The 14,669-nt window shown below is 52.5% G+C and overlaps 1 protein-coding gene across 1 annotated transcript; it reads right to left on the reverse strand.

The window, feature by feature from the left end:
- Positions 1–10,975: 10,975 nt before the first annotated feature.
- On the reverse strand, positions 10,976–12,275 carry LOC133894816 (RING-H2 finger protein ATL16-like). The gene has a single exon (XM_062334986.1). It carries the CDS (start codon positions 12,039–12,041, stop codon positions 11,136–11,138), a length of 906 nt encoding a protein of 301 aa, XP_062190970.1. The 5' UTR covers positions 12,042–12,275; the 3' UTR covers positions 10,976–11,135.
- Between the last annotated feature and the right edge of the window lie 2,394 nt (positions 12,276–14,669).

Below are 14,669 nucleotides of genomic sequence, written 5' to 3' on the forward strand. Positions count from 1 at the left end.
CGCGCTCGGCCAGTTCCGCCTCGTGCTTCGCATTCTCCTCCGCCCTGGTAGCCGCGGCGGCCGTCACAGCAGCAGCTTCGCCCTCTCGGCGACTCAACTCATTCTCCCGCCGGGCCAACACATCCTCCTGCTGGGCCACCGAATCCTCCCGGGCACCAAGATCCGACGCCGATAGCTCGTTGTCCACTTCCCGGACGGAGACGTCCTCCTCCCAGCGCTTGATTTCTTCTCTGATCTTCTGGAGATCGTCTTCCCAGCGCTGGAGATCGGCGCGCGTCTTCTCGGCCGCACCCTCCCGGCGGGCCAGCTCGGCTTGCCGCTCCTCCGCGGCCTGCTCCCGGGCTGCGACAGCCACCTCCCTCTCCTGCACCTGCCCCATCCTGGCAAGGGCCTCGGCAGCTTGCTGCCTCGACGCCTCGGCCAAGCGGGCGGTGTCTTCTCGTTCCCGCGCGGCCTCTGCCCGCGCGGTCTTCAGAGTTTCTCGTTCCCGCGCGGCTTCCGCGCGGATGTCTTCTAGGAGTTTCTGCTCCCGCGCGGCTGCCGCACGGGTCTCCTCCTGGGCGCCCGCCAGCTGCGCCTTCTCCAGTGCCAGGCGGGCGCACTCGGCTTCGAGCTCCCCCTCCTTGGCCCTCACCACTGCGCCCAGCTGCCCGACTGCTACTTGGACGCCTTTAATGGCGGCCAGGAAGGGATCGACAGGCCGGCCGGGCACTGGGGGGGCCCAGGCTTCTCCGCAGGATGCCTCCAGGGGGGCCAAGCTCTCCGCCGGGCCTTGCGCCGCCATCCGCCCCGGGCTCTGCCTGACCGGGGTAGGCTCCGCCGGAGCCAAGGTTTCGGACAGCGGCCGCATTCCCGCATCGGCCGCCCTGTCCGCCGGCCCCGGCAGAACATCCACCTCCACCATTATCCGCCCCGGGCTCTCCGCGCCCGGGGTAGGTTCCGCCGACGCCCTTCTCTCAGCCGCCGCCTCCGCCTCTCTCCCAGGGGCCGCCACGTCAATTGGCATCTCCGCCGTTCCTATGCCGGCCTCCGCTGTTGCAGCGGGCAGGCTCGGCTCTGGCCCCGGCGCCTGCTCTCTCTCCGTCACAGCAGCGCCTGCAGCCGGCCTACGGGAGACGAGTGAAAGTTGTCAAAACTCAGTTCGGGCCGGAAATGCCCATGGAAAAGCAAGCAAGAAGACTCACCGATACCGCCATTTGGTCGCTGGGAGCCTGATGTCCGGGTCCGGCGCTGTCGGTCCTGACTCCTCCCGCCGCCTCTTCCGTTGGGGGCTCGGCTGAGCCGCTGCGCGGGGTACGGGCGCCGTCGTGCGGGCCACGGGTGCCGCCGCACGGGTCTCGGTCTCCGCCGTGCGGGTCGCGGGTGCCGATGCAGGCCCCATCCGCACCAGGCGCGGCTCCAGCACCGAAAATGCCGCCGCTGCCGTCGGTGACGGCGGAGAATCCGGCACTAGGATCAAGGCCCGGGGACGCTTTCCCCGATCTCCCGGCGCCAACTCCTCAACAACTTCAGTGGCGCCCTCCTCTCTGGTACGGCGGCTGCCGCTTGCGGCGACCCCTTCACCAGCCTGCGCCGAGCTACCAGCGACCTCATCGCCAAGTAGTTCCTCCAGCCCGGGGAGTTCGGAGGCCTCAGGACTCCGGCTTCTTGGCCGGTCCACGGGCCCCTGGGCATCGAACTCCGGCAGCCCCGCCATAATGGCCACCCGGCTGGGGTTGGCACAGAGCTCCATCTCCGGCCACGGGAGTTCCGCCCAGCTCATATCCTCCGTTCCGGTGATCACCCTTGTCATCCCCCGCAGTTCCGCCGCCCCCAGATCCCAGCTCGCGCCAATCTGGGTCCTGGTGATGTCCTCCGGCCCGGTGTAGAACCAGCTCGGCCGGGCCCGTTCTCGCAGAGGCGCCAACCGACGACGCAGAAAATCCGCCACCACCATGACTGAGGTCAGCCCGCCCTCGCGCAGTTCCAGAATGCGCTCCAGCACCGGCTTCAGTCTCGCATCTTCTGGTGGCGGCGCCTCCCACGTTGATCGCCGAGGTTCCGCCGCCTTCTCTGGCAATTCGAGGCGCTCGTGGGGGTCGATGTCGACGAAGAACCAGTCCCGTCGCCATTCCTCCCACTTGCTGCGCATCACCTGGGGAATGTAATGGTCCCCCAGGCCTTCCCGGAGCCGAAGGTTGCAGCACCCCGCGACGTCCGCCGTGGAGTGCCCCCTCTTCTTCCTCACCGGCCGAAGGACGAAGAAGTGGCGAAGCAGCGTCGCCGACGGCATCACCCCCACGAACATTTCGCAGAGATGCGCGAAGACCGCCAACGCCACGACGGAATTGGGGCTTAGATGCACCAGTTGAATGCCGTACGTCTCCAGCACTTGCAGAAAGAAGGCGGAGAACGACGGCACTAGCCCCGCCGCCACGAAGGAGGTGAAGAGGACGGTCCGCCCAGGAACAGTCGTCGCCGGCGTCAGAGTCGCCGGCCTCACCGCCACAGCACCCTCCTGACCCTCCGGCACCAGCAGCTTCCTAATCTTATCCGCCGCCTCCTCGTTCCTCAGACGAGACTCCGGCAAGATGCTGTCCGAAGTTTTGTCCCGTCGTCCTCCTCCAACCCTCGTCATCTCGGCAAGATGGGGGATGTTTTTTGGTGATGAAAAGAGAGAGAAGGGAGAATGCTCCGGTCGCCTGGGAGTTTCCTGAGGGCTTCGGAGCACGAAGAAGGCAAGTGCAAGAGAGCGTAAAAAGGGGAACGGACAGATCCGTTCCCCCTTTTATATCTCAAAATTCGAAAACTGCCGCCCGAACGGTTCGCTCGGCGAAGCGTCGCCTCGATCGGCGCAACTGTCAGGCGAATCTCCCGCCGATCGCGCGATGTCAGCGATTGCCAGGCGTATTTTCCTCGATCTGCGCGGCAACCGCGCGTGCCGCCCGGATGGATATCATACCCTTCGGAAATTGTGTGGACACGCGTCCACTCATTTTCCGGTTGGAACATACTTGAGGTCTAGGTCCGCAAGGGCCACCCCTCGAAAGCTTGCCACATGGCATCCGCGCCAGCCTTGGCCTCGGTCACGACGAATGGCCCATTCGCAGTCTCCGTCCCATCGGCTACCAACGGGCCCGGGGGCTACTGTCGGTGTATTTAGAACCAGGGGTCCCTAAGTCCCGAGGCCAGGCCGGCTATCCACCACATATCACCACCCTGCAAGGTAGGTAGAAGCTAAGTCCCGGGAGAAGGTGCTCGGGGCCGCCGCTTCTGGTTCCCGAGCACCCTAGTTCCCCGATGATCCGCAGAGCCCAAATACTAAGAAGGAAGTGCTCGGGAGAGAGTGCTCGGGGCTGCACGTGGCAGCTCCCGAGGACTCGGTGCCCCGAAGGTCCCATCAAAGTGCTCGGGAGAGAGTGCTCGGGGCTGCACGTGGCAGCCCCCGAGGACTCGGTGCCCCAAAGGTCCCACCGAAGTGCTCTGGAGAGAGTGCTCGGGGCTGCACGTGGCAGCCCTCGAGGACTCGGTGCCCCGAAGGTCCCACCGAAGTGCTCGGGAGAGAGTGCTCGGGGCTGCACGTGGCAGCCCCCGAGGACTCGGTGCCCCGAAGGTCCCACCGAAGTGCTCGGGAGAGAGTGCTCGGGGCTGCACGTGGCAGCCCCCGAGGACTCGGTGCCCCGAAGGTCCCACCGAAGTGCTCGGGAGAGAGTGCTCGGGGCTGCACGTGGCAGCCCCCGAGGACTCGGTGCCCCGAAGGTTCGCGCAAGATCATTCAACGACCCGAAGGGTCCCGTCGTCAGGGTGTCATCCAGTCAAAGGCCCAATGCCGCATTTAATAGGCACGCGCGGTCTGACATCCTGACATCCTGATATTCTCAACTGCCCACGCCCCAGTGTCAGACCCTGCCATACACTGGCAGGGGGGCGTGGGTCCATTAAATGCACGGGTCCCGTTCCGTTTCATCCAGGTGCCTCGGGATAACGTTGCCAAAATCGAAGCGCTCGGCCTGCCACCCTGCCCTGGCAGAAGAACAAGACAGGGTGGGCGCACCGGGCACCTCTGAGGCTGCCCGGTGGGCCCCTTTCATGGCGCCCCGAGGCTCCCGCAGCGGCTGGTGGTCGAATGCGCGCCGCATCTCTCCACCGCCCCTGTCACTTCGCCAAGATGAAATGATTACGCCTTTCTCCGTGGCACCTTGGCATTCACGTCCCCTCTTTCCCATTCAGGATATGTTGAGGTCGGCGCGCCTATAAAAGGAAAGGATGGAGAACACTAAAGAAGGGAGGAGAGAGCAAGAGCCCCCGACCACAAGACGACCAAGAGACCAGACAACCAACAATCTCTAACGAACCAGGCCAAAGATAGATCGACAGACACTCGAACCAGCTCAAGTTAAGCTAGAACAGAAGAGCCTCAAGCTCTTTGTAAACAGTTCTCCCCTTAGAACCAGATATCTCCTTGAAGAATCCCCTTCAAGGATAAATATAGCGCTCATACAGGAGTAGGGTGTTACGCCTCCGTGCGGCCCGAACCTGTCTAAAACCCGGCGTACCCACTTTTCCTTGCATTAGGGTGATCGTCTCCCACCAGCCATCGCATTTATTTCCGTTCCCGATTATTTCCCACACAAGCTTTTCCAGGATCATCCCCCGGCCGAATCTCTAAAAAGGGGTCTCTCGGGATCCCTGCGACAGGAGTTCACTCTCCGACACTAGTGTACAAAAATTATACAACTAGGTTCATAATTTAAAATGATTTCACATTATATAGGTTTTGTAGCTATAAATAATATATTTTGTGAGAAAATCTTAGTTAAAATTTAACTTCGAAGACTAAACTAAAATAAATAGGTTTACTATTTTTAAACGGAGAGAACACTTGTTTGTGGATTGGCCTTCAGGGTCCATAAGCACAACTTTCTTTCGGTTTGGTTTGATTAAAGTACATCTTTCTACTTCCTAGGTACTTGTTTTTTACTCATTATGCTGTACGTCAGTAGCCAGACCTGCGAAATCCAAAAATTAAGAACAATACGCAAAGTGAACCAAATAAATGATTACAGCACATCATTCAAAACTAGGCAACAAGAACTTGTTAGTCTACTAGGTTGGCATTACAAGCTACAGTTTCAAACCTCAACAATGCGGAATCTTATCTTTTGTGTTCATTCTTCTTGGAATAGTATGGTACTACATCACTACAAGTCTACAACCCTTGTTGTCCATGGGCAAGCAAACCACCTAAGGGGAAATGATGCATGGAGAAACAATCATCAATATATGTTCTGTTCTATGCAAAAATTCCATTGTCTAATTCATCTTAGATACCAAATTTTTAGTGAAAAGACCCACGTGCAACTCTTTTCCCCCAGATTGTAAGTTAGTAATGCAAGCATTATTGCCTAATCTTTGGAGTCTGGAGAGGGAACCAGTTGAAGTGGTCGGTGAGTTGGGGCTTAAAGGATGGAACCATCCTAAAGCAATATTGTTCTCAGAGCTTTATGATTGCGTGCCATCATTTGCAATTACTTTGCTACTGATGATTAGTATTATTAGTATCATCATATGCATCACTTTTCTCATACAGCAAAGGAATTCGAGTCCATAACTTTGATGAACTGTCCATTTGACTATTTTCATGAGCTGTTAATTGGCAATGGAGGAGCGTCTAATACATGATAACTTTTTTTAACAAATACATGATAAATTGGATTAGCTAGAATTATTAACTATATAAACCATTTCATGAGATTGAACATATGATGAAAAACTAGTGTTAACATTATCTGGTTTCATTCTTTTCCTGTGACACCAATTAAGCCGATTAGCCTTATTCTAACAGTGCGGAATCTTTGATCTGAGAGGAACAAGTTTATTTTTCATAACAAGCAAGCTAGATACTCTGACTTGCTTGCAATTGTGCTGTCAGGATAACTTGTGTATACTAGTGGCAACTAATCTGAGAAAAGATAACAAATTACGGTTGCTTGAGAATGAGAGTGAGTAGCTCATATACTCACTTAGTATGTCCCCCTCCTCTATTTTTCTCTAGGAGCTCATGGGTGCTGCAAGGATATTTGTACATTCTATTAATTTTTCTTACTAAAAAATATTGCTTAAAAATCTACAAATTTTCATCACAATGGAACTATTAATTTTGCAAGCCCTGAAATTTTTAGTGGCCATTTGTTTTGCTCATGTAGCCAAACTTTGTGCCGATTTTGTTAATACGCGAAGCATATATAACCTCAACTATCAGTTTTCCGAGTCAAAATCAGAGTAATTGTGTTGTGCATGGCTCTGTTGCCACTTGTTTTGGATGAGCTCAACATATTGAAAAATGTTTGTAATGTCTCCATCTATACATTATCAGCATAAATGGGTGCATTGTATCTGGTTTACTGCAGAAGAACACACTGAACACATAATATGAACTCATATGTCTTTTCATGTTTCCTAGTGCAAGCTGACATTAGGAAATGATCTATTTGGCATGAATTAAGCATAGAATTTTGTTGCCCTGTGATTCTCGAAGATTGCCATGTTGGTGATTTCAACTTTCAACTGACCACTGCATTATGCGGGATCTTCAAGAGTTTCTATCTCCAGCGCTGATGGTCTTCTTCAACTGATTGGTCATCATGTAATTCATGCAATTCAGCATCAATGCAGCTTGTATGCAGACGATGTGATCATCTTCGTCTCGCCGTTGCTCTATGAGGCCTCGGCGATCAAGCATATCTTGGACATCTTTGGGGCAACGTCCGGCCTTAGGAAAAATCTAGATAAGTGTTCTATTACTCCAATCTATGGTTGTGAGGCCGCTCTGCAAGGTATTAAGGGCATCCTCCGGTGCCAAATTATGAATTTCCCAATCAAATACCTCGGCCTTCCGTTGTCCATCAGGAAATTGTCGAGATCTCAGCTTCGCCCCCTAGTGGATAGCCTCGCCGCCAAGCTTCCGTCTTGGAAAGGGCCTTTATTTAAGGAAAGTGGGCATCTAATTCTTGTGAAATCCGTCCTCTCCTCTATGCCAATCTATATCATCATGGCCGCTCATCTGCCTACTTGGATGATTGAGGAAATTGATGACATTCGTCGCAGATTCCTTTGGGCAGGGAATGATGACTCGGTGCAGGGCAAGTGCGCAATTGCTTGGGGCACGGTGTGCAGGCCTTTGAAGTTTGGTGGCCTCGGCGTGCTCGATCTTAAGCTGGCTGGCTATGCGCTATGTATTCGTTGGCTATGGTTGCAGAAGGTTGATTCGAATTGCGCTTGATCCGCGCTGCAATTGCACGTCAAGCCGGAGGTCCGTGCCCTCTTCAACGCATCAATCAAAGTGGAACTTGGCAATGGTGATCGTGATCTTTTCTGGATGGATAACTGGCTTGACAGGAAGTCTGTTCAATCCTTGGCATCGGTGCTCTGCGCAATGGTCACCAGCCGTGTTGCCCACTCACAGATGGTCGCGCAGGCTCTCCACGACCGGCAGTGGATCTGTGACATCCAAGGGGCGTTATCAGCTCAGGCTCTTGTTGAATATGTTGTACTCTGGTCGCGTCTCTTGGAGGTCCATTTGGATGAGCAAAGGGAAGACAAGTACATATGGCGCTGGACTGCAGATGGGTCCTACTCTGCGCGGTCGGCGTACAATGCCATGCACTAAGGCGTTGTTCCTCTTGAAGGCGCAGATCGGATTTGGAAATCCTGGGCGCCCCTGAAAGTAAAATTCTTCATCTGGCTTGTGATCCGTCAGCGTATTTGGACAACGGACATACGTCTCAAGCATGGTCTTGATGCTCAGTCTTCCTGCTGGCTCTGTGATCAAGCCCTCGAGACTGCGGATCACATTTTGGTCGAGTGCTCCTTCACTAAATCCATCTGGTGGGAGTCCCTCTCGTGGGCTCGGCGTTCTTGCATTTTCCGTCAGGATTCTTCTTTGCAAGACTGGTGGTCTCTCATCTCCTCCCTGCAGTCGACGGCGACGAAGAAAGGCACCAACAACATCTTTATGCTGGTAGCTTGGTATCTATGGAAGGAGCGCAATGCCAAACTCTTTGATCGTTGTTCTTCAACGGTGCTGCAGGTTCTCGAGCGCATCAAGGTGGATGTGGACCTATGGATTGCAGCGGGCGCACGCCATTTAGGTTGCTTATTTTGCGAGTAATCTGTTTTGTATTGCGGCCTCTTTTTGCCGCAGAGCGTGTATGTTCTACCGCTTGTGTTTGTATTCAAAACCTTTTCTTCCTCTTAATTCAATGATACGCAATCCTCCTGCGTATTCGTGAAAAAAAAGGTAGAATACATTTCTGACTGCAGCAGTAGTATAAGCACATAGTGGAACTGACAATGTAATGGTTATAGAAGAAAGAGCAGAAAAAAATGTAATGGTTATAGAACTGACAATGTAATGGTTATAGAAGAAAGAGCAGAAAACCACCACTAACAGGCCAAGAAGTTAACAATATCATTGTGATTGAATATTGTCGCCTGGGTTGAAATGTGAACATCAGATGCAACTGATTGCATGGGGTTTTGATTGGGTGGTCAAATTTGTCAGTATTAGGATGCACTAGAGTAAGCAGTGGCTATAAAGAATTTAAGCTAGAGTTAACTGCACGCATGCACCAAATTAGTTGCCTGGAGTGGAGTGTAGCAGATTGTTTGTGCCTACTGGGAGACTGGTCAAGATGATTGACAGATTACAGCCCCACAGTGCACGTGTATGCATGATTGGTAGACATCCTGTATCTCAGGAGGATAGGGTAGGGTGTTATACTTAATTCTCGTCTAATATCTAATTAATATGATATCAGCCCTAGGATCAAACATGAAACATTAGAGCGGAAGCATGATTGGTTACCCAAATTCGGTGACGTCATCTTGATGGGTATTGACGGTGAGGTGATGAGCGTCGGCGAAGATGTGTTGATCGGTGAAGCCTGAGGTTGTCGACGATGTTAGCTGGTGCGGAAGTAGTCGGTGTAGACGTGTCGATGCGGTGCCGGTATGATGGAGTCGTTGACCACAATGATGATGCGGTGGCGGCCTTCACCCCGCTGCTACGCACATCAAGATCGGGTTGCGAATATGGAGGTGTCAAACCTATTAACCTAGCACGTATGCACCTTGCACATGCGTTGTCACCCTCCTTCTATTTATGTTGCACAGCGCGGGATGGGACCACAACTAAGAGTTGGTTGCGCTCCCGATTAGAACGCATGTGGGGGATCGGTCTCCCCTTATTTCTCGATCAGTTAGGGTGCACATTAGGGACATTAGGAGATAAGATCGAGATCAATTCCAACATAGGGAATTCTCTTTGTCTTGCTCATCAATGCCTTTCATTTGATTAACCCATTCGAGGCTAAGCATCCGTTTAGCTGTTAAATATTGCTGATATGAGTACTATTCAGTCTATATTAAGAAGCTTCACTGGCAGACAAGCGATTCTGGTCATCTCCTTGCTTAAAAGTTAGAAGGAAATTCTCGACATATATGCATGCTGATGCACTGTGAGGCAAGTCTTGCAAGAAAGATTGCTGAAATCCAGGAACCAGTTCTCCAGCTACTCCCTTGCCAACCGTTGGAGCACGTCGTCACAGGGCCGACTGAGCTTGGTGCAGGGAACATGTCAGGCCCCCCACGACTGCCATTGCCGGAGGTACGCACGTCGCAGCAAGGTCAGGTCGTTCCTTCTCTTGGCCGGCCGGTGAGTTGCTGGCTTTTACACGGTTGTTTGTTTTGTTGCCATCAGTACGTAGAGGAAACAGACTGGTGAGCTAGCGTAGGACAGAGACAGCATGCTTGGCTTATTTGGATGGAGGCAAATCTCAAGAAACTTAATTTCAAACGCGTAATCTTAGTCCATGTTGATGATGGCGATGGATTGAAGTAGAGCCAAGGAGGTTGCTTTGGTCATCTGACCACAGGCAGGCAGGTGAAGAAAGCTACTTGTATTAAGTATTAAGCCGTGCCGGAAGACAAGAGCAGGCCTCTTTGACTGACTGAAATCTTGTCTTGGGGGAGTTTGCTTAGCGGCTCAAGAAACGCGCCGGAACGGGCATGACAAAAAGCTCGTCCACTTTGCTGTATCGACAGCAGCAGCAGCAGCTGTGACCTCCCTACCCTAGCTGCCTGCCGTCCGTCCGGTCGTCGTTGTAAGTGATTGTGTGATCTTTGAATCTCTGATGCATTGTGGGATGAATAAATATACTCCATCTCCATGTGTAGTGGAACACCTCTTCTCTGAAGAATGTACAAGTCTGTATAGCTGCGTGAAGAAGAAGAATGGACTGCAACCAACCAACCACAAGATCAAACTTTTAACGTTAATCAGGCCTAACATAGCATGGAATGGATCGGGACGGTTTTATTATTTGCCGATCTAAATGGCAAAGGAGACCTCAGCCCATCCAAGCCCATCACGTGTTTTAATTTTAAGATAGGTACAAAACCAAGCAGGCCTTGTATATGCCCTTTTTAGTGCAGCCCACTCAACTGAATAGGTCTGTTTTTCACACTGTGCCATCCTTGGCCTGATGTATGTCTGACCTTTTTATTTATATTTTTTTCTGAAATTTGTAAATATATGCGCTTGTTGAACGGGTGACAGTTCATATGGCATCCGAGCATTACTATCGGTGTGCCTTTAAAAAGTTGTCCAACTAGGCTCACCTCGTGCTACGTGGACAACGGGCGACATGTTCTTGCTGCCCATCCAACGGCGACAGATGTCTAGATATATAAATTTTTAAAATAGACATATAAATATTGCAAATTTTGAAAAGAAATATATAAATAAAAAAAATCATGTATGTGGCGAGCTTCCTCCTCCTCCTCACGGGTTGTTCAGTGTTTGTTTAGGAGCAGAGTGGCCAAATTGGCATGTGTTTCCGCATAGGTACCTAGCTACCAATTCTCTTTGATTATCCAATGAGTAAGGAATCGGATGTGCCTTTTGGTCTTATTGATGTTTGCTTACAAGATGGTGTTCAAATAATATCGTTGTTTTAGGAACATTTACAAATGCTAAACATCACAGCTGATAATTTACGTATACTCTTGTTCAGTCCAAAACGGACCAATCGATCAAGGGAAAAGAAAAGGAGAAATGGAGCACTAATGAAGAGTTGAAGAGCCAGAGTGGCACTTCAGGAGCCCCGGCTCTGGCTAAAGGAGAAGAAGGACCGCCGCAGCCTCCTCGACCTGCCGCTGCCCGCGGTGCTGCTCTCCCCTCCTGCTTTGCCGTCCTCTTCTTCTTCTCGGAAAACCGGCGAGGCCAGCTGCTGCTGCTGCTGCTGCAGGATCCTCTGCAGAGCGAGGTAGAAGCGCTTGTCGCTGCAAGAGTCCATGGACAGCGACCGCCGCATCGGCTGCTGCACGCCCAAGAAGCACCCATCTCCACCCAAGCTGGTGCTGCTGCTGCAGCAATTGTTGCGCTCATTCCTCCGTTGTGCAGTCTCAGGAGGCACATCAGCGGTTTCGTCCACGGCGGCCGAGGAAATGATATCTATCACTATGTCGTGGGTGCCACGCCGGTCCTGCCCTGCGGAGGTGGAGGCGGCGCTTGGTACGACGAGGTGGTGGAGAGGCAGGCAGCCTGAGGAGAGGGCTGCCCTACAGAGCGGGCAGTTGGCGCTGGCTTGGAGCCATGCGTCGATGCAGTCGATGTGGAAGGCGTGGAGGCAGGGCGGCAGCAGACGGAGCCTCTCGCCGTCGCGGAACTCGGCCAGGCACACGGCGCAGTCGCTGGCCTTCACCTCAGGGCACTTGTTGCGGTACCGGAAGGTGGGTATCCGGCGTATGGCCGCCTCCTCGAGGCCGCGGCTGCGCGGCACTAGTTCGGGTTCTTGCACGGTGACGGAGGAGACAGCAGTAATGTGGTGGTCGGGGCGCCAGCGCCAGAAGAAGAGGAGGCCGCAGCGGGTGAGGAAGAGGTAGTAGGCGAGGAGGAGGAGGGAGGTGCCGAGAATGCCGACGATGGAGACGGACAGGATGAGGAAGCTCGTGCCGGGAGAGGAGGACGAAGGAGAAGACGTCGTTGCCGTTGCGTCCATGGATGAAGCAGGCGATGAGCCAGCAACAGCAATGGAATGGAAGGTGGTTGCTGTGCTTGCGAGTGAAGCAAGAGATGGATGGTGCCGGTGGTTGCGTTGAATCGATTAGAAATTATATTGTTGTGGTTGTGGAACGCGGGCGGGCGTGTGAATGGGCAGGGGACTGGCATTGACAAAGGATGCTCTGCACTGCACTGCACTGCAGGCATGAGTGGAGTGTCGGTCAGCGCGCGTGTGTACATGTAGCTGCAGGAAGACGACCAGCAGCTGCAGGAAGACGAAGGCGGCGGAGACTTTGCAGCTTGGGAATGCAATGGATGCTCTGCTGGGACCCCAAACGCACGCGGTCCTTTCAGACAGACGGGCCGGCCGGTGCGGTGGAGTGGAGTACTGGAGACGCGGCTTGACTTGAGCAAATCTGGTCCTCCATTCGTTCCAGCGCCTCCATGTGAGAGCACAGCAGCGACGCGTTTACAAGTCCACTCATTTCGACCATTTGTTGACCGGACTGCTCTCGATTCCATCCTTGGATGGAGTGTAAATAAGAGAGGTGATGATGCTTGCTCGGATTTTACGGCCAGGTGAGACAGACTAGGGAGCTAAATAAGGGTATCTTCAACGGTTATAGCTAAGTGTTAGCTATAATGCTTTCGTGTCATCTCCATCTAAGGTTGGTACCGGGTATGTTTCTATCGGTTTTGACTAGAACAGACCCGATCTGGAATCTAATTTTTTAAATCCTATCTGGCTCCGAATTGGATACCAGGTGCAAAATAACCTCCGGCCCCAGAGGGGACCTGCGCACGGGCTCGACAGCCACTGCGAACGCGAGCAGTGCGGGGGGAGAGGGCTGAGGGCGTGCGGGCGACGAGGCGTGGCAACGAAGGTCGGGCAGGCGAGGTGGAGCGGACGGGTGGGGCGCAACGATGGCTAGCGGCCAGGGAGCGACGAGGGCACCAGCTGGCCAGACGAACGGACGACGGGCGGCCAGGCGACGGACAGATGGTGGCCGCACGAGACGCGTCTGCGTGGGGCAGCATGCGCATGCTGCCCGACTGGGCTTCTCCGCTCCTGGGCCCGTCGACGTGTTTTGGGGCCCATAGAGGCAAACACAGCCTCGATCCCTCGATCCCAAACCCGATTCAATTCAAGGCCCAATCCGATGCCCCTGCGGGACTATTTTCCCACCTGAACCCGCCTCCATCTGGTGTGAAATCCGATATGGGTAACTGCCATCCTACCTCCATCTTATCTAAAGATAGCATAAAAGATCACCTCTAAAATAGTATAACTATTAGCACAAACTACAATATTAAGTAAGACCCGTATGTCAAAATTTTTAATTAGCCACTAACCCCACATGCTTTCTCTCTCCCACCATCGCTCTTATCTCCTCCCCATTGTCTTTGAAACATCAATGACTTTAATATTTGATCAATATGATTTTAGTGATTAATATCAATATAGTTAATAGAACTAACATTATTTGCTAATATGTACGGTTCAATCCCTTAGATCTTATGTGATGGACTTGTGGTTTCGAACACCTCAAAGGGATAATCATCGAGGTAAAAAAAGAATTTCACGAACATATAAGAATCTATTGTTTAGATAAGTGATCATAGTGTTGATTATATGATTTGTGTTAATAGAATTATTTTCTTTGATCATACTATGAAGAGAGGTTTGAGTTTAGTAGCTTGTCTAGTGTCTTTAGGTTAGTTATCTAATAGGTAATACACACTAGACTTGACTAGCTCTAATAGACTAGAATGAAGATCCAAAATATTAAGAAAGGGAAGCGGCAAAAATTAGGATGTGAGAAAGATTGAATTGGACAAGCCCCTCCTGGAATTCTACTCACCGCATGATACACTGAATATGGGCGAATTGAGCAGAAAGATTTCTAGATTTTGGAGATGAATTCACCGCATGATGCGGTTGCACTATATGATACGGTGGACCATATGATGGTACACCGTATATCAGTTGCAGAGAGGTTGCAAGTCAAGGAGATCCAAAGTTAAGTTACCACATGATGCAGTGACTATAAGATAGTGCAACATACTTTATTTCCAAAAGGTTTCAGGCTTCAGAAGAGAAGGCCACCGCATGATGCGGTGGGGTCACCACGTGATGCAATGAATTTCTGATAGGTTCCAACGGTCTACTTTCTGACTGTTAGAAATGGTGGTTGTCGGTGGCATGGGAACCAGGGGTCCCCGAGTCCCGAGACCAGTACAACAGAGTGCCACGTGGCATCATCCTTCGGGGACTATCTCCCTGAGGTTTGAGAAGTCCAAGTTCCGGGAGAGGACGCTCGGGGCCATGAACAGTGGTCCCTGAGTACCCGAGTTCCTTGAGGACCCGAGAAGGTGGTTTCGGGAGAGAGCGCTCGGGGCTATGAACAATGGCCCCCGAGTACCTGAGTTCCCCGATGATCCGAGAAGTGCAAGTTACGGGAGAGGACGCTCGGGGCCATGAACAGTGGTCCCTGAGTACCCGAGTTCCCCGAGGACCAGAGTAGACACAGTTTCGGGAGAGGGCGCTCGGGGCCATGGACAGTGGTCCCCGAGTACCCGAGTTCCCCCAGAACCGAGAAAAGGCATATCCGGGAGAGGGCGCTCG

The sequence above is a fragment of the Phragmites australis genome, chromosome 16, assembly GCF_958298935.1.
Source record: "Phragmites australis chromosome 16, lpPhrAust1.1, whole genome shotgun sequence".
Lineage (NCBI taxonomy): Eukaryota > Viridiplantae > Streptophyta > Magnoliopsida > Poales > Poaceae > Phragmites > Phragmites australis.

Coding starts and splice junctions, on each gene's coding strand:
- LOC133894816 (XM_062334986.1), bottom strand. CDS start 12,041: ATGGACGCAACGGCAACGACGTCTTCTCCTTCGTCCTCCTCTCCCGGC.